The sequence below is a fragment of the Cervus elaphus genome, chromosome 5 (assembly GCF_910594005.1).
Source record: "Cervus elaphus chromosome 5, mCerEla1.1, whole genome shotgun sequence".
NCBI lineage: Eukaryota > Metazoa > Chordata > Mammalia > Artiodactyla > Cervidae > Cervus > Cervus elaphus.
In genome coordinates this window covers 18,880,186-18,898,934 of record NC_057819.1, presented here as the reverse complement: position 1 = coordinate 18,898,934, position 18,749 = coordinate 18,880,186, and the positions used below count along the sequence as shown (strand labels likewise).

The 18,749-nt window shown below is 53.1% G+C and overlaps 1 protein-coding gene across 10 annotated transcripts in view; it reads left to right on the top strand.

The window, feature by feature from the left end:
* Positions 1–18,749, top strand: part of KDM2B (lysine demethylase 2B) — a 115,088-nt gene that overhangs the window by 28,097 nt on the left and 68,242 nt on the right. For 9 of the 10 annotated variants that reach the window (XM_043901909.1, XM_043901905.1, XM_043901904.1 and 6 more), the window contains exons 7-9: positions 8,265–8,358; positions 9,639–9,792; positions 17,258–17,373. In XM_043901909.1, the coding sequence (XP_043757844.1) occupies positions 8,265–8,358; positions 9,639–9,792; positions 17,258–17,373 (364 nt within the window). Of the gene's footprint in view, positions 1–4,678; positions 4,869–8,264; positions 8,359–9,638; positions 9,793–17,257; positions 17,374–18,749 lie in introns of those variants that run through there. The other variant, XM_043901910.1, reaches the window with a different exon arrangement.

The following is an 18,749-nucleotide window of genomic DNA, read 5'->3' as shown; positions in this document are numbered from 1 at the left end:
GCTCGTTAGGACGGAAATTGTTGCCTTGGAAGTAGTACATTTGTTCAGCTGAAACGAATGCTGATTTCAGTTAATAAACAAGGTAAAAATCCCATGATGATGAAGTCCTCTGGGATCATAGAATTGTTCTTTGGAATTTAATTAAAACGACACTTTGTAGAAATCAGAGTTTTCATGCTGGAGGTGCCTGGAGAGTGGAAATAGCTGAAGGGTCACCTGAACCGAGGGTTTGCAGCGGGGCGAGAGGAGGGTTACAAACCCATGATTACTCCCTCCCTGGTTCCAGGATTTATGCCCTTTGATCATGGTGAGGAGGTAAAGAATTTTAATGTATTTTTGTTCAGGAATTTCAGGCAAGGAAGGGGTGGAGACAGTTGTCAAGGGGGTAGTTGCAACGTTGTGGGAGACAGAATATGTGTAAAGGGTACACTAGTATGGGAATTCTCTGGAGGTCTAGTGTTTGGGACATTGGTGCTTTCACTACTGTGGCTCCCACTGGATCCCTAGTTGGGGAACTAAGATCCCACAAGCCATGGGGTGCGGCCAAAAAAGAAACAAAACCAGCTTAAGCCTGGGCCTCAATTCTTCACTATGTGGGCTTCTCTGTAAGGCTGCTTGAGTGTCCTCAAGACATGGCAGCTTCCTACCCTCCATCAGGAGTGGTTTGAGAGAGAACAGGAGGAAGCTGCAGTGCCTTTTATAACCTAATTTTGGAAGTCACATACTTTTTCGGTCACGCTAAGTCCCTTCATTCGTTTCTGACTCTTTGCGACCCTATGGACTATATAGCCTGCCAGTCTCCTCTGTCTGTGGAATCTTCCAGGCAAGAATACTGGAGTGGATAGCCATTTCCTCCTCCAGAGTATCTTCCCAACCCAGGAATTGAACCCGCGTCTCCTATGTCTCCTGCATTGGCAGGCGGATTCTTTACCACCAGTGCCATGTGGGAAGCCTGACATACTGTTCACTTCTGCCATATTCTAGTTAGTTAAAAGCAAGTCACTAAATCCAGCCCACACTCAAGGGAGGGGAATTTGGCTCTGCCTCTGGAAGGGGTGGGGGAGCACTCAGAGACTTTTTGGAAGTGTTTTACAGCTTCTACAGTAATCTCCTAGGTCTGTGACATGGGCACACGTTTTTCACTTAGGACTGTAGGATATTTTAACACATTTCAGAAAGAAATGGGCAAGTTGTTTCCCTTCTCACCTGCTCACACTCCAGGCTTGCAGAAAAGAGGTTTGCTGGTGTATTGGAGATATACTGTGGACCAAAAGAGCTCAGAAGCCCAGCCTAAACGGGATCGCACAGAAAGCATACACTTGGCTCCCCCCAAGTTGAAAATTGACCACATATTTTCTCCATGTACTTTCTGGAAGTGGCAGGAAGAACAGGGGAATAATACGGGGGTACAAAGGTGAAAGAGGATGAAGGCAGGCACTGGGAAGACCAAGTTTGGGGGTGCCTCTGCTACTCTCTGTAGCTATGGCAAGTGTTTCATCTCCTTTTTAAAAAAAAAAATAAATTATCTTTTTGGCTGTCCAGGGTCTGAGCTGTGGCAGGCAGGATTTTTTTAAATTGTGGCATGCAAACTCATAGTTGTGGCATGCAGAATCTAGTTCCTTGACCGGGAATTGAACCTGGGCCCCCTGCATTCAGAGCATGGAGTCTCAGCCACTGGACCACCAGGGAAGTCCGGATCTTTTCTTCTGTCTACAAAGCGGGGATCTCTCATCCCTGCCCTGCCTCCCTGCCATGCTAAAGGGAAGATGGAGCCTACAGTGGATGTGAAATGTAGTTGGGATAAAATGTTTTTGTCCATGTGGCCTCATGTATAGACACACAGAGGCTGCAGCTGCCATTGGAGTCCTGGCATCCACTGCTTTCTAATCTACCCTCCCTCACATTTGCATAGGGCATCTCTACAACACATATTTACCTTCTCACTCTCATCAGTCATGTTTGCTGGCATCGTAAATGATTTTCCCTGTGTAATATATCACACAGAGAAATTGACATGGAGAGGCTGCTGATGTCACACATGGGCCATGCCCTGGTCCCAGGCCTCTGGATTCCTGGGTTTTTCCTAGTACCTCGAAAAGAAGAGCAAAGAAAATTGTCCTTTCCTGTGGTGCCATGTATGGACCCAGGTGCTGTGTTTTATACTTAGCACACAAATCTCAAAAATATAGGAAGCAGGTTACTTTCATTGTTGTTCAGTCGCCAAGTCGTATGGGACTATTTGCAACCCTGTGAACTGCAGCACACCCGATTTTGCTCAAACTCATGTCCATTGAGTTGGTGATGCCATCCAACCATCTCATCCTCTGTTGCCCCTTCTCCTGCCCTCAATCTTTCCCAGCACAGGGTCTTTTCCAATGAGTCGGCTCTTCGCATCAGGTGGCCAAAGTATTGGAGCTTCAGCATCAGTCCTTCCAGTGAATATTCAGGGTTGATTTCCTTTAGGATTGACTGGTTTGATCTCCTTGCAGTCCACGGGACTCTCAAGAGTCTTCTCCAATACCACAATTCAAAAACATCAATTCTTCGGCCCTCAGCCTTCTTTATGGTCCAGCTGTCACATCCATAAACAGATAAATGGAAGCTGAAATTCACAGTCGTTCAATGCAGTATGGATGTAGCTAGCAGGTGAGCATAAGTCAGTAGGAGCTGGTGTGGCTTCTGGATAACCGGAGAGGCAACGTTAAAAAAAAAAAAAGCCTTTTTTAAAAAAAAACAGTGCTGGCCAAACCAAGTCAGTTCAGGGCCTGGTTTGATCTGTGAGGGCCATGAGTTAGAGGGCCCTGGGTAGTTTAACAAATATGATGCTGAGTTCCAGAGGCGGGGAAAGATTTGGTCCAGTTCACATAGCTGATTAGAATAATTATAGGGCTGTTGCTGGGTGCTGCATTTACACGAATGAATCTGGTGTGGTCCCTCCTCTCAAGTGGCTGAGGCATTTGTGACTTGTAAAAGTAATATGGGGAAGTTCCCTGGTGGCCTAGTGGTTAGGATTGGGCGCTTTCCCTGCGAAGACCTCGGTTCAATCTCTGGTCGGGGAACCGTCCTGTATGCTGGTGATGTGGCCAAAATACAAAATTTAAAAAAAAAAAGGTAATATGTCTCTCATGTGGACAGCTTAATCCTGTTGTCAGGGCCTTCTCTCTTGGTGCTCAGATTCAAGGTCAGGGATAATCATTGTCATGACTATCTTTTCTTTTAAATAAGCAAAGTATTCATAAGGTAAAAAATTCAACCTTTTCTAGGGCGTTTACAGTTTAACTTCACAGCAGGCCATCAGGGAGGTACCAATGCGTGAGCCATCCTGTAAATGACACCAGAAAGCTGCACCCTGGGCCAAGGTATTGACGACCTTGAAATGGCTCAGTGTTCACTTCCCTAAAATGGGGATTATTGGGTTGTTTTGAGGGTAAAATGTTATCATACCTGTAAACAGCTATTATTATGAGCACCTGATAATTGGAACCTATTCATTAAGAATAGGTAGCCTGGGGAATGGGATTTGGCTAAAGAAAGGAGTAGTTTGATTTCTGTCCCTGCAGCCAGCATACCACCATCTCCTGCCCTTCTTATAGTTTGGGAGGAGGGGGGGAAGGGTGGGATGAAAAGTGGGCTGTTGTCCTGATGAGCCTGCCTGGGATGGAGGGGACTTCTGATTTGAGCTGGACTGACTCTTTAGGGCTTCTCTGGTGGCCCAGTGATTTAAAAAAAAAAAAAAAATCCATCTGCCAATTCAGGAGACTCCATTCTGGTATTCTTGCCTGGGAAATCCCATGGACAGAGGAACCTGGCGGTCTACAGCCCACGGGGTCAAAAAAAAGATTTAGTGACTAAACAACAGTTCCTTCAGTTAGTGTCTGAGGTTTGGCTTAACCTGCAGACTCTGCTGTTTGTGAGTCTTGGGATTTACCAGGGAGACGTGGGGAGAATGGCTGAGAAACTCTGAGACAGGCTGTTTGGATAAGTACCTCACTTCAAGGGTAGTGATCAGGGTGAGGCACTACCTCTGAGCCTCTCTGCTTTCTCACCTGTAAAATGGGTACAATCCTAGGAATGACCTTACAGGGTTGTTGGGAAGATTGGATTAATCATCAAAATGTCTATCTCAGTGAATTTCCACAGGATTTCTGATGTGGGTTTACAGAGCTACTAAGGGGGCAGATAAGGGAAAGGGCTGCAAGAGCATCTTAGATTGCAAATGAACTTAAGGTCACCTCCCTGCCCTCAGGACAAGGATCCTGCTGAGAGAGGGGAAGTGGTTGTCCAAGGTCATACTGGCAGTGTGTTTTAAGGCCAGAGCAGCCTCCCTGGTCCCTGGGCTGCCACACCCGGGATCTGACAAGCCCTCCACCTGCTGGCACTGGCCCTTCCTATAGCTTTGCCCCATGGATGCATTTCAGGAAGCTAGTTTTGCTGGGTCGTCGCCTTCAACAGCAGGATAGCATCCACACTCCCTGAGAACGTGTGTGCGGGAGTCCCCGGGCGCCTGCCAGTAGAACAGAGGTGGGGAGAGCTATCCTGGTGCCCCCACCCAGCCCGGGTGAGGGGGCGGCTGTGGGCGGCGGCGGCGTCCCCTGGCGCTGGTCTGGCGCGCTTCCTTGTCACCGCCGCGGCCTCCCTCCGCCTCCCTGGCGGCCGCTGTGCCGCGCGGGTGTTCAGTTTCAGCGCGGGGATGAGTGCAGGCTGCGCCCAGCTCCCTGAGAAAGGAAGGAAGCCAGCAAGCGAGGGCTTCGCGGTCCTCTACCGGGGCCTGGCTGCGCCGTGGAGGGTGCTCGGCTCTGGCTGCCGGGGCCGGGCGAGCGTCCAGCTTCCACCGCCCAAGGGGACACCCGGGAGCCGCACCGCCGAGGGTAACCGCGGGCGGGGCTGGGCGGGCGTCCCTGCGCGGCGCCCCGCGGGCCCCGGGCTGCCCGGGAGCCCCCACTCCTAAGGGGCGCGCCGGGGCGGGGTGTGGGTCGCCTCCCGCCCGCGGGCTGAACGGCCGGCGTCGCGGAGCGGCTCTTTGTGTCTCCCGGGGCTGCGTGTAAGTGTGTAGTGTGTGTGCACGGGTGCGCGCGCTCATCGCCTCCAGCCCCATCACCCGGTGCCAGCTTTCCAGGCACCCCCCCTCCGCCGCGCGCCAGACCTTTGCCCGAGGGGACGCCCCCTGGGCTGCCGGGGGAGTTTCACCAAGTTGGAGGGAAAAGGGCGGGGTGGGGTTGCCCCGCCTCCCCAGACCCCAGGCAGCGCCCCAAAGTTAGTGCTGCAGGTGCAGCGCCCCCACCTTCCAGGCTCCTCCCCAACCAGCCTGAGCTTTGGGAGGTGGGAACCCCCCAAAGGCTTAGCTTGGGGGCGCCTGATATTCAGCCGCCAACTTGGACTGTGTCCTGCACAGAAAACCACCCGCGCCGGTGGGGCGGGGGTGGGGGGGCGCGGCTTTCCGGGCAGGGGGCGGCCGCGGCCCAGGCGGAACCAAGGCTGGCTGGCCGGCCGCCGCGAGAGCTTAGCGGCCGTGGCACCGAGCCGGGATGCCCATGTGACTGCGGTGTGCTTTGGAAGAGGAAGCTGTTAGAGGTCAGTGCAAAGGCGTCACGCCAGAGAGAGCCAGAAGCCGGAGTGAGGGGGGAGACGTGGGATGAGCACGGCGGGCGAAGGCTGCAGGCACCAGGACCGAAGCGGTCCTCTCCCGGCTCCCTGGGCTGCCCTAAAGCGTGCAATTGCCCGGCAGGAGGGACGGGTCGGTCCGGCCGCCTGGAAATAAGGGACCTGGGAGGAGGGACCTCTCCTGGAGAGGCGGGTCTGGAAGTGGCTCCCCGGAGCTCTGAGGGGCCTCAGAGGATGCTGGAGGGTGACTGGGAGGGCAGAGCAGACACCAGCTCAACTTGGAGAACTTTCCCCTGCACGCAGCAGCCGCAGCTCCAAGGGATTCCCTTTCCACCCTAGCTGGGGAGGTTGGGGCTGGGGCTGGAGATGGGCAGGTTGAGGTGGGTGACCTGTTTGACCAAGCAGGCTTGGATCTGGAGCCCAGGAGCCAAAACTGCTCTCTTTTCTGCTTTGGGCACCGGGGAGAGTGTCCAGCTGCAGGCCAAAGGAAGCATCTCGCCTTGCTCCATCCCACGAACACTTAAATTGTTTTTCCTAGACTCTTCTGCCAGGGGCCTGGAGGAGGTGGAAATCAAGGTTAGATTAAAAAAAAGAAAATCGAGAGGAAGAGATGGTTTTAGGAAAATGAGGACTAATATTTTGAAGTGGTGGTTAGAGAGAAGAGGCCGGTGTGGCCCATGGGGGTGGGGGTGGGGTGGGGGCTTCAGCACCCCCTGCCCCTTGAGTTCCTTGGAGAGAAGAGAAACACCCAGGCCTTCGCGTGGGGACCCGGCAGGGTGGGCTCGGAGGAGGCAGTGGGGTGTGGAGCCGGAGCTGGAGCTGGGACTTTAACAGCCTCAGCGCCAGCACCGCCAGCACCGCAGCCCGCTCCTGTCTTCGTGACTGGGCTGCGTCCTGCGCTGTCAACTACACCCCTCCGATGGGGTTGCTAGGCAGCGGGGCTCTGATGTGCGGGAAGGCCTTCTGATTTGTCAGCCTCCTGCAGACACATGGTTGAGGCTCCTTCCAGCCTATCCGGAGGAGGGACGCGGGGCACGCCGCCTGCATACTGCCGACAGCCCCAGTCCACCTGAATGTGAGGTGCAAAAGGCAACCAGAGGGAGGGGCCAGCTGGCACCCTCCAGCTTCCTAACCAGCTCTGCCCCACGCCCCCCTCCTCCCCTCCACCCCATTATCTCCTCTTCAGCTGCAGGTTCCTCCCTGCCCGTCCCCGCCCCATTCCTCCCCTTTTCCCCAAAACCGTGGAAAAGCAAAGTGCAGCGGGGAAAAGAGGTCAGTGGGGTAAGCATGTGTGTGTGGGCCTCTGGAGGTGCCAGGGTGTGTGAGCATGAGCCCTGGGGGACTGCCCCCAGCAGTGGCTCTTGTGGGCAGGGGTAGGTGGGAGGGAGGGGGCCCTGGCACCGCCATCTGCCAGGCCCAGACCTGGAAGCCTGTCCGTCCCCCTCCTGAGCTCTGCCTACCCCTAGGAGGGCAGAAAGTGGAGGGAGGAGGGAGGAGAGAGGAGACCACCGAGTAAGGAAGGATGGGTTGTCTGGCAGTTGCTGGAGCTCAGAAAGCAGCGTTGCTGGCAGCTTTCTTCTCCCAAACGCACTCCCTCTGTCCCAGCCTCTAAGGGCCAAGCTCTCCCTCCCTCCTTCCCTCCCTCTTTGCCTCTCCACCATCTCACCCCTAGGGTCTTTACCACTTGACTTTTTTTTAGCAGCTTTTTTTGAGATGTACTTCACACACCATTCATCCATTTAAAGTGTACAATTCAGTGTTTCTTAGCATGTTTACGGAGTCGTGCAACCAGCATCAATTTTGGAACATTTTTGTCACCCCACAACAAAACCCAGTACCCATTAGCTGTCACTCCCCATTTCCTCCCCCAACCTCCTTCAGCCTCTGGCTACCACTGTCCTGCTCTCTGTCTCTAGATTTGCCTACTCTGGACATTTTCATACATGGAATCGAACACTGTGGTCTTTTACGGCTGATACCCTTGTACTTTCAGCTGCATTGCTTACTTTGCAATCAATTGCAGTTTCTCTTGCCATTTAACATTTTCAGGGCTGTGTTCCAGTAAGAGCGTTTCATCCTTCAGGTCAGGGGTCTATGCTTTTCTCTAAGTGCCATTCCTAGCTCTGGGCCGGACCATTGCTTGGCTCTCAGTCAATGATTGTTGAATGAAGGAGGAGATGAATGGGGACTAGTAATTGGCAAGCAATGCAGGTGGTTTACAACTGAATTCCAGGGGGCCCAGCTGCTGCACAGGGGCCTGGCAGCTTGGGAGAACAGCAGGTACAGGGGCTGGAAGGAGCAGAAAGGAAGCCTCTTGCTTGGGTAGGAGGTGTGGGGGTGGGGCAAGAGTAGAAACTGTCTGCAAGGAAGAGACGAAGTGGCCTGTGGGTTGCCAGTTCTTTCTCTGGCGGGAACCTGAGAACAAAGATGCCTCCCCCAGCCTTGGGGGCAGGTAGCCAATGCTCGAGATTCATCACGGGTGATCACAGGGGCTTCCCCCGTGGGGAACTCCAATTAGGTTTGGGTTTTTAAAAAAAAGAAAATTCCCCAGCGTCAGCGTTTATCAAAGGGCAGCAGGTCAAGCATCTCTGAAACTCTTTGCTTACCTCCTGTGATTCAGGCACTGAATTTGTTTTTTCTGTTTTTTCACTCCTGTGCTGCAGGTACTGTCTGATGAGCGTGAAGGGTTGTTTCACTGACTTCCACATCGACTTTGGAGGCACTTCCGTTTGGTACCATGTTTTCCGGGGTGGGAAGGTGAGTTGAGTTGAGTCTCTTCAAATCTCTGTGCATCCCTGACTGTTTGTGCATGGAGGGGCTCTCACCTTTCTCCTTCCACCCACCTTCCCCAGCAAGCCCCCACCCTGTGAGTACTTTGAGGGCCACTTGGTCCCCTGGGGCCACCTCCTCACTCTGTGTCTTTTTCTGGAGGGAAAGATCGAGGTCAACTCTTTTGCATCACGTCTGATCACCCATTCACCCCTGTTCAGCCAGTCCAATCAATGTCCTAAGCATCTTAGGCCTGATTAGGAGCACGCATGCTTCAGTCCTGTCTGACTCTTTGTGACCTCATGGACTATAGCCTGCCAGGCTCCTCTGTCTACGGGATTCTCCAGGCAAAGATACTGGAATTGGTTGCTATGTCCTCCTCCAGGGATCTTCCTGACCAGGGATCAAACCCCAGTCTCTTATGTCTCCTGCATTGGGAGGTGGGTTCTTTACCACTTGCACCACCTGGGAAGCATCTCAGGCCACATTAGAACTCCAGATTTGGCTCCCAAGAACCCCCCAGCATTCACTTCCCCCAGCTATAGTTTCAGCTCCAGCACCGTGACCTTTTAACTTAAAAGTCTAGTTGCTGGCACCACCTGCCTCCAAGAACATTTTCCATGAGGGACAGACATCACCCAGGGAAAGGAGGTGAGGCATGTGTTCAGGATGCTCCTGCTGTGTCTGCCGCTGTGTGCCTGTCCACGTGGGAACGGAGGGGTCCCTGCATGGGCGTGGGTGTTCCTTGAGAATATGTGTGTGCCGTCCTCCTCCTCTGGGTCTGCGTGTGCATGTGTTTTAACCAAACATGTTGGGAGAAATTCTGGGTAGAAAGTCACCCCGCTTGGTTCCAGATGTTTTTCCTCCTTCTCCAGAGCAAGCGCAAGCTGGGTTTATTTATTCGGCCATTTTATCATACAACTTAAATCCCCCTTCCTCTCCTCACCCCACCTCCCCCTACAAGCCCATGGCTCAGGAGAAAGAATGTTCTAACCAATCTAGAAAGTCTTTCCACCCTGGTGTTTCAGCTGGAATGAAGATTCTCTAAAGGCAGGCAGGAGGCCTCCCAGACCAGCAAGCACAGCCCTCCCTGCCCCTCCAGAGACCCTTTGGGGAGCCTGGTCCTAGAGGGATCCGCGGGGATGGGTCCTCCCCCATCCTCTCCGCTCCCAGGCAGGTGGGGCTGTCTCCTGGCTGGTGGCAGAGACTGGAAGAAATCAGAGACTTTGGCCTGGATCTTTAACCAATTGCTTCCTTTCCCTCCGAAGATCTTTTGGCTGATTCCTCCAACCTTGCACAATTTGGCACTGTATGAGGAGTGGGTGCTGTCAGGCAAACAGAGCGACATCTTCCTGGGAGACCGTGTGGAGCGATGCCAAAGAATTGAGCTGAAACAGGGCTACACGTTTTTCATCCCTTCCGGTAGGTTCCTGTGAGGCTGGCACTGGGCTGTCTCTTAGCCTCCTGTGACCAGGGGTTTAGGCCAGGCGATGGGGTCTTTCTGGGCCTCCTGGCCTTGGGCAGTCTCCAAGAGAAGCAGGCCTCAGGCTGCAGGGGAAAAACAACCTCTCACGTCTACCTGTTTCTTCCTGCCCGAGGGCTAGGATTTTCTCCTGGGAGAAAGCCAGAGCCCTCCCAGTCTGGGGAAGTTTGAATGCCTTCCTCTAAGAAGTCCTGCTGAGATTTCTGATAGTGAGGATGAGGGTGGTCCTGTGGGGAGGGAAGGGGTGACTTTACCCTACGGGCTGGGGAGGGGGAAGAGGAGGGTTGGTCCAGGGGAAGGACAGACCCCATGGAAGCCTGGGTAGAGGGAAATGCACCCAGAGTGGCAGCCTCCTTCCTGCAGAATGAGATGAAATGTAATTGGGCTCAAGGTCAATTCCTGCACTTGGACTCTCCCCTTCCCCCAAAAATAATTAGCTCCATAACTACAACAGAGGGCAGTAATTAAGAGCACGGGCCCTGGGGCCAGAATACCCCGCCCTAATTCAAATTCCTTCTCTGATGGTTACCAGCTGTGACTTCCTGGAAATGACTTAATCTCTTGGTGCCTCAGTGTTCTCATCTGTAAAATGGGAGACTTACCGGGTAGTAGTGAGGACTGAGTGAGCCACGACCTATTTGCCTGCATCTCCTGGGAGATGGGCTGAGGGCTTTTGGCCAGTTACAGGCTGAGTCACTAGTGGATGTGGCCAGGGACCTGGGACCCTTAGGCTGCCTTGGTGGTGGTTTAGTCTCTAAGTCATGTCCAACTCTTGCAATCCCATGGGATTCTCCAGACAAGACTACTGGAGTGGGTTGCCATTTTCTTCACCGTAGGCTGCATTAGTGGAAGCGTTTTACCCAGCATAGGGGAGGTAACAGTCCCACTGGATAGAAGAGTGAGTGAGAGGATTAGGCCACCTGATTGTGTTCCTTGTGGGTTGTAATTTGGAGGAGAAGTCAACCTGGAGAGAGAGAGAAGAGTCTGGGTATCACATCAGGTGAGTCACAGAGAGTTGCAAAGAGTCGGACACAACTGAACAACTGAACTGAACTGAACTGAGGTCAATTTGAAGGAGCAATTGGATTGTTTCACTGCGGAAATGAAGATGTATGGTAATGGCCGTCAGCCAGTTGAAGGATCATCTGGAAGAAGAGGTGTCGCCAAGTAGTATTGGACTGACTTGCTCTGCTAGGCACTGAGCTCCCCATCACTGGAAGTATACAAGTAGAGGTTATATGCCAAGGAGCCTGCAGAGAATTTGCTGCTGAATGTAAGTGTGGATCTTAGGGCAGGCATATCCTTTGAGGCCAATAAGATTCATTGGATGGAGAAGATAGTCACACTTAAGTTTCTGAGAGTTGGACTGGAGTTGGCCTTGGGCCTGGACCAAGCTGTAGTGTCAACTGAAGGAGTGGTTGTGGTGATAGTTCCTGCCATGGGGGTGTGGGACCTGTACACGTGGGTTCTTCTAGAAAGTTGGGCAGAGATTTCACTGGTCAGGAAATCTGGGATTCGGAGGTGGCAGGGTTTGGGGTAACTTTGTTGTCAGGGCCCCGGATCCATCTTTGGACCTGCTTGACTTGGGGAGGGTCGGGACCCCTGCTTGAGACAGGAAGGAATTGTAGTTGGTGGGCAGTGTTTATGGAGCATACCCTGGCTGGTGTGGTGTGGAGAGGCAGGGAGGAGGTGGTAATCTGCAGTGGGTTCAGGGCTACTCTGGGTTTTGGAGGATTGGCCCTGCTGGATTCAAAGGAAGGCTGGTGTGCTCTTGACCTTGCTGTTGTCTTTGTGACTTTGGGTTAATCTTTTCCCTTCTCTGTGTCTCAACTATCTCATCTCTACAATGGGGGCAGGGTGAGGCTGAGCTCTGAGACCCTCAAGATCCCTCCTAGGGATTTCCCTGGTGGTCCAGTGGTTAAGACTCCACCCTTCTACTGCAGGGGGCACGGGTTCAAATGCTGTGTGGTGTGGCCATAAAAAAAAGATTCCTCCCAACTCTGTCCCCTGAGTCCACGCCTCCCAGCCTTCCCAGGAAGACAGGCCTTTTTCTCACAGGGTCTTTTGCTGAACTGGGAGGTGGCTCATCGCTTTCCCCAGATCTGGGATGGGAAGGGTGTTAATTTTGGTGACTTAGGCAGATTGGAAAAGGTCTCAAGAAGCAGCCATGTAAACCCCAGCTGGGGTATGACTGTGTGTTGAAGGCAGAAAGAAGAGATGTGGATTTGAACTGCAGCTGGCCGGAATCTATTTAGATCCCAGCAAAGGCTTCTGGCCCTAAGGGTCTTGAGTGAGACTCTAGGATTTTTTTTCCTGGATTTTTGGGGAAGAAAAATAGAGACAGTTGAAATTTGTCACCTTCTCGGGGGCAGGGTGTACATGTGGTTCCAGGCATTGATTTCATGAACCTTGTAATTTTGCTAAATATGGGCATTACTTAAAAGTGACAACAACAACCTGTCACCTGTTTGTGCTGTTGTTTTGTGAAAGGAAGACTATTCTGACACTAAAAAAGATGACAGTACATAATTCCAGAATAAAGAACAGTCACTAGTTTTGAGTCTATGAGACTATACCATCTTCATTTTTCTTGTTTTGTCACCAACCTGTAAAAACTAAAGGGCCAGAGTTTTGGGGTCACTGAGCATCTTGGGTCCTCATGGGAGCCCAGGGATTCTTGCTAGCATCATACCCTCTGAAGCGAACACACATCTGAGATTTGTGGTAGCTGGGATGTGGCTTTGGGGAGAGAGGGCCTTGGGGATTCCCGCCCCTGCATACATGAGCTTTTGGGTGTGGAAAGTGGAGAGTCTCACTCTGGCATTTCCCACCCCTGACCTGGGTTTTCACCTCAGGTGACCTCAGACGTGTTCAGCCTCATGCTGGCCTCAGGCCTCCCTCCCCATCAGCCCTGCGCAAGCTGATAGATGCTGTTGGGAGAGGGAGATGTCAAATGTAATGATATTTTTGTGAGACTTGATTGAGCCTTCTTTTGTCTGAGGGTGAAGGGGTTGGGTGCTAGCTGTGCTTCAGAGGTGGTGGTTATTCAGACTTCCTTCCTGGGTAGTCCAGGAAAGCTGCCTGGAAGAGGAAGACTGTCGAAGGTGACCGAGGAGTAAGATGACCCAGATAAAGGGGCTGGGGTTTGTCCCGCTGAACTGGCCAGCTCTCAAAGGTGGAGGAGGTGGGACTACAATGGCCTCGCCAGTCCACACAGAGTCAAGAGTCTAGAGTGGGTCGGGCATCCCCAAGATTCAGTCTGATCATTGGGAGTAAGGAAAGCTGGAGTTGGAACTCAGCAGTGGACCTGGTGACTTTTTCCTTTGCTTGATCTGACCTATGTCCAGGTCCTCTTTTGGAGAACTGTAGTTAATAATAATAAACTTACATTACTGAGTAATGATCCTTTTATGTACATAAGTTCTTTGTACATAAGGAAACTGCCCCCCACGCTTCTCTAGTTGCAGCGCGTGGGCTCTCTAGTTGCAGCGCTTGGGCTGAGTTGCCCTGCGGCATGTGGGATCTTCGTTCTCTGACCAGGGATTGAATCCTCATCTTCTGTAGGGAAGTCCCATTCCACCCGCTTTTTAAAAGTGAAGGTTCCTAAGGTCCAGAAGAGTGAACACACTAGTCCAAGGTCACACAGTTTATAAGTGACAGGGCAAGATGGGAGCCCAAGTGTGTCTGGTTTCAGATCCCACCTGGTTTCCTGCAGCCTGGGGGTCAGCAGACTTGGGCTCTGGTTCCCCTTCTCGGCTCTGTGACTTGGGGATAATTGTGTGCTCATTTAATAGACTTTCTTAAGGGTCCACCTGGCAGTGTGAAAGGTGCTGGGGAGGCCAAGAGACAGATTTCCTCCATCGTGAGTGCATAGCCAGCCAGCTAGCAGTAGGATGGTGGAGCCCAGTACAGGCGCCTGGGAAAGACTCCCTCAGTCAGTCATCTTTGCCTGGTGGTAAAATTCATAGTAGCTCCAGGCATTTCCTAACTTGGGCCAGTCTGAGAAAACAGTAACTCATAGCTATTTAACAGTGTATTGTGGCTTGGACCTGAGATGATCCATCTGTAAAATGGGTGCAGAGAAAGAAGGACAGTGAAGCAGGCTGGGGTGGAGGCCTCTGGCAGCCCAGAGGATTGCTGCTCAGCTCCAGCCAGTTAGGCCCAGGTGGGAATGGGGTCTGGGGGGGCCATCGTCTCATTTATCAGCAAAGTGTTAGTCATTCAGTCATGTCCGACTCTTTGCAACTCCATGGACTGTAGCCCACCAGGCTCCTCTGTCCATGGGATTCTCCACACAAGAATACTGGAGTGGGTTCCCATTTCCTCCTGCAAAGGATTGTCCCAACCCAGGGATTGAACCTGGCTCTCCTGCATAGCAGGCAGATTCTTTATGGTCTGAGCTACCAGGGAAGCCCATTTATCTGGAGTGGAAGCCAATTCAGATAGCCTTGTGAAATTTCCCTGTTCTGATAACAAGGCAGGTCAAACTCTACACACCCCTGGTTGTGATGCAGCCCATGGCCTGGTACCAGCGAGGAGGTCCTGGAATGGAGAGGCCGTGCTGGCAGCTGCTGTGCGCAGCCCTGGGCCTGGCCCGAAACAGGGTGTTCATGGATGTTCCTGAAAGCAGCAGGCCATGGGCCTCTGGGAGGCACCCTGAGTTTTGTGAACTGCGGACATACCCCTGTAGTAGCCACTGAGATAGACAGATGTGGGTCAGGGGCTTTGCATTCCGAATCCTGAGTGGCTGGGCTGTGGGTCTGGCCTTCTCAGCCCCTCAGGTCCCAGAGAACACACCTGTCAGTAGGTTTTGTTGGGTTGCCTGCTTTCCTTCCATGACTGGATCTGTCTCCCATTGTCTGGCCTGAATAGCCTTTGTTATTACCTTCATATTATTGGAGACTCTGGCCCAGAAGCAGGAGGTAGATGCCAGTCTCCTTGGTACAGTTGCCAGTCTGGGGACACCTGTTCCCTGGTGCTTCCTGGGGTGCAGTGAATGAGTCGCCATCGGGAGGGTGGGTTCAGATGGGACTTCTGAATTTTATTACTTCCCCTCCCTGGTCGTTCAGAGGTAATTTATTTTATTAAAAAAATTTTTTTTTGCCTGTGCCACGCAGCATGTGGGATCTTAGTTCTCCGACCAGGAATAGAACCTACACCCTCTGCAGTGGAAGCGTGGAGTCTTAACCGCTGAACCTCCAGGGAAGTCCCAGAACAAGCATTTAAGATGTGAAAAGGGCTGGGGAGAGGGGCTGGGCAGCAACTCTAATCCAAGTAAGGCTGCCCGACCCACCTGCAGGGCACCGGCCTGGAGAGGAGAGTGAAGAGAAGCTTCTAGAACCATTGGAATATCTGGGAGCACAGATTCCCTGCCCTCACCCGCCACCCCCCAGCCCCGCAGTAGCATCTCTCACATCAGAGGGATAGCTGTAAGTCAGGTGTGTCTGCTTTTCCAGAAGGGAGAGTCCAGGGCTGATGAACGCAGATTCATGTGGCCGCTGTTCTTTCTGAAGCCCTTGTGATGGCTGAGACTGCAGTGACTATCAGCAGCAGTTGCTTACATGGTTTGAGTTCTTACTCACAAGGGAAGCAGTGGTCTTCCTCATTTCACACAGGCACGTGGAGGCCAGGAGTGGGGACAGTCAGGTGCCCCAGGCCACCTGATAGATCAGCCCTGGAGATAATCTCCATCTCCGGGCATGAGCTTTCGTAGGGTGGGAGGTGGAGCATAGGAAGGGGACCCAGGAATCCTTGTCCCATTTGGGCTTCACCCCACCACAAGTATCTGCCTGAGTCCCGCTGTCCTAGGTCCCAGCCTTGGGAAGTGTTGCTTAAATAATGCTGATGGTGGTAACCACAATCATAACAGACAGCGTGGCTTTGCTTGGTAGAAACAAAACAATGTACAGTTGAGAAAATCAGCTGGTCCACAGCTGAGGCGGAGAGGCTGAAGCAAATGTGGGAACTGTGGCTTTGGAGGCTGCATGGAGTGGGGGAGGGGGCAGGGAAGGAGCCCAGGACACGCCACAAGGGCACACCTGGCCGGCACAGATGCTGCCGGAGATGCGGGAGGTAACAGCAGAACCGGGTTACATAAAGCCTTCGCTCCCATGCCGTTAGCTGGCGGGTTCCCCTGCCCTCCCCAGCCCGCGTGCCACCAGCTCTGTCCCACCTATTGTCCCCAGCAGGGGAGGGCCAGCCGTCCATAGTGTCGACACAGATGCCGGCAGTGGCCTTGCAGCCTCCGGGCTCTCTTCCCAGGTGGTAGCATTACTCCCGGCAGCCGTGGCCACCCGCCGCTGACCCTGACTCAGGGCTGGCATGTTCAGCTCACCGAGGAAGGAGGCTGGATCTGCTCCCGCTCAGGGATGGGTGGGGAGGCCTCTGTAATTTTCCTTCAAGCAAATGAGTTAGGCTCCAGGTTGGTAGAAGGCTCAGAATCTCAGGTCACCTGTGTGTCCCCTTTCCCCTCTGCTGATCCTGTCTTTCGCTGGGAGTCCCCTGTCCTTGTCTTTTTGCCTCTGTCTTGCTTGTTTCTCTCTTTGCTTCTGCTCCTGTGTTTTGCCAGCTTGTCTCCCGGGACTCCCAGGACCTGTGCTAAGCCTCTGATGCAGCGTCTAAAAACCGAGATCTGTCACTCACCAGCTGTGATGTCATTCAGCAAGTGACTTACCTTCTCTTAGCCTCAGCTTCAGCATCTGTTGAGGAGAGTGGGGTATAACACCCCATCTCCCCCATCTCTGCACTGTCCAGTGTGGTAGCTGGCAGCCGCAGGGAGGTCTGCTGAACTCTGAGAACATGATCAGTCTGAGATGGGTTAGTTACTCACTGGAGGAGTTAGGCGGCTTGCTTTGTCTCTAGCCATCATGTCATGGGCCAAGCGCGGGGGCTGATTCCTTGGGTTCCGATCCTTACAACTGACTTCACTTTGCTGTGCCTCAGTCTTCTCATCTGTGATTTAGCCATCCCTGAGTAATCCTTGACTCCTCCTGAGATGAGGCATCGCTGGAATGATGCAGAAGAGGCTTCAGGCCGTATGAGTAGTCTGAGGGAGGGGTTTCCAGCTCTCTGACTGGCAGTGGCAGGGGACAGCCTGTCTCTTGGCATCTACAGTCGGGTTTTTCATAACACTTTGTCACCAAGGTCATCAGGACAAGAGGCTGGTCTGCAGCTGCCCCCCTGGCTGGACTTGAGCTAGCCAGGGGTCTTGGCTTGCAGTGGTCCAGTGGGGCTTCAGGTCTGGGTCCTCCAGGACAGTTAGGAGCTCGGCTATCTGCATCACACAGCCTGAGCATCCTCGGGTGCTCACCCGGGCCTTCCACGCAATCCTATGTGCAGGCCTAGTGGGGTATTAGCACAGGGCCAGCTGCTGACCCTTTCGTTCTGTGCCCTTCCCCACCCCAGGCTGGATCCATGCAGTCTACACTCCTGTAGACTCTCTGGTGTTCGGCGGGAACATCCTGCACAGTTTCAACGTGCCCATGCAGCTGCGGATCTACGAGATCGAGGACAGAACGCGGGTGAGGCGGCTTCCTTTTCTTGTGACCGTGCCAGCCCCTGAGCTCTGCCTGGTCCTCGGGGCACACGGGGCAGTCCTTCCAAAGTCCTTCCTGGCCCCTTGTCCCTCCTGAGTTCCCTGCCTCAAGCCGGGTCTTGGTCCTGGTTCTCTGGGGCAGGGGGTGGCCACAAGAGCCTCCACCCAGAGCCCCGGGTGTTTCTGTTCACCTCCAGACCCGTGGTGCCCAAAACCCCCTTGTCGAAGAGGAAGTATCTCTTGAGAAAGCACCGTGAGATGTCAGGAACCCTGGCTCTTCCTTCTTCCCACGTGTATAAAGGGATGCAAGGGAGTGGGGTGGGGGTGCGGGTGGTTGGTGGTTCATGGTTGTGCTGGTAGCTTGGAGCGGGGTTAGGACCTTGGGAAGTAGCTCAGATCTTGACCATGGGGGGACCCTGAAGAAGCCAGTATCGATCTGTGAGTCCGCTGGGGGATTGTCTCTGAGCTCCGTCTCAGTGTCTGCTTGCTGCTGTTGGGGGGTCTCTTGTCTTCTTGACACGAAGTCTTCCCCCACCTCGCGCCCCAGGAGCAGAGTCCGAGGCTCAGACACCTGACCTGGGTCCTCCACTCTGTTCCCATTCCACAAGTTTCCTCTGAAAATCACTGGCCCTTCCATGCCGGAAACTGACCCAGTGTCCCCCTGCATCTGAGACAGGTCTGAGAGTGGGAAACCAGGACACAAAAGGCCTACTTCTTCATTCTTATCAGTTATTCAAATGTCTCTTCTCCCTTTTAATTGAGATGTAATCCACACACACAAAGTGCACAATTCAGTGGCGTTTAGCATGTGCCAATGTTGCACAGCCATCACTTCTAATGCAAAGGGGTTTTCATCACCCTAAAAAGAAACCCTGTCCTCAGTAGCAGTCACTCCCCACTCCCCCCTCCCAACCTCTGGCAGTCACTGGTCTGTTTTCTGTCTCTGGATTTGCCTGTTCTAGATATTTTATGGAGATGGCATCGTATAACCTGTCCTTTTCTGTTTGGCTTCTTTCACTTAGCAGCATCTTCAAGGTTCATCTACGGTTGTGGTGTTTGTCATTGCTTTGTTCCCATGGCTTGATTATATTTCATTGTATGGGAGGACCACACCCGGCCATCTCGGACTTTGCCTTGGAAGTGACTTTTGCCCCAGAGAGGGTTGCCATTTGTGGACCCTCTTATAGAAGCAGATGCTCTGTGCTCAGGGGTCCTGCCTTTCTTGGTCTTGTTTCCGGGCCTTGGTCTGCCTGGAATCACATGCATGGGTCAAAGTCTTAGCCACTCTGTGTGCACTGACCTTTTTAGTAGTCCCGATGTTGAGGAGCCTCGTCCACAGGTTCCCTGGGGACCACTCTATGC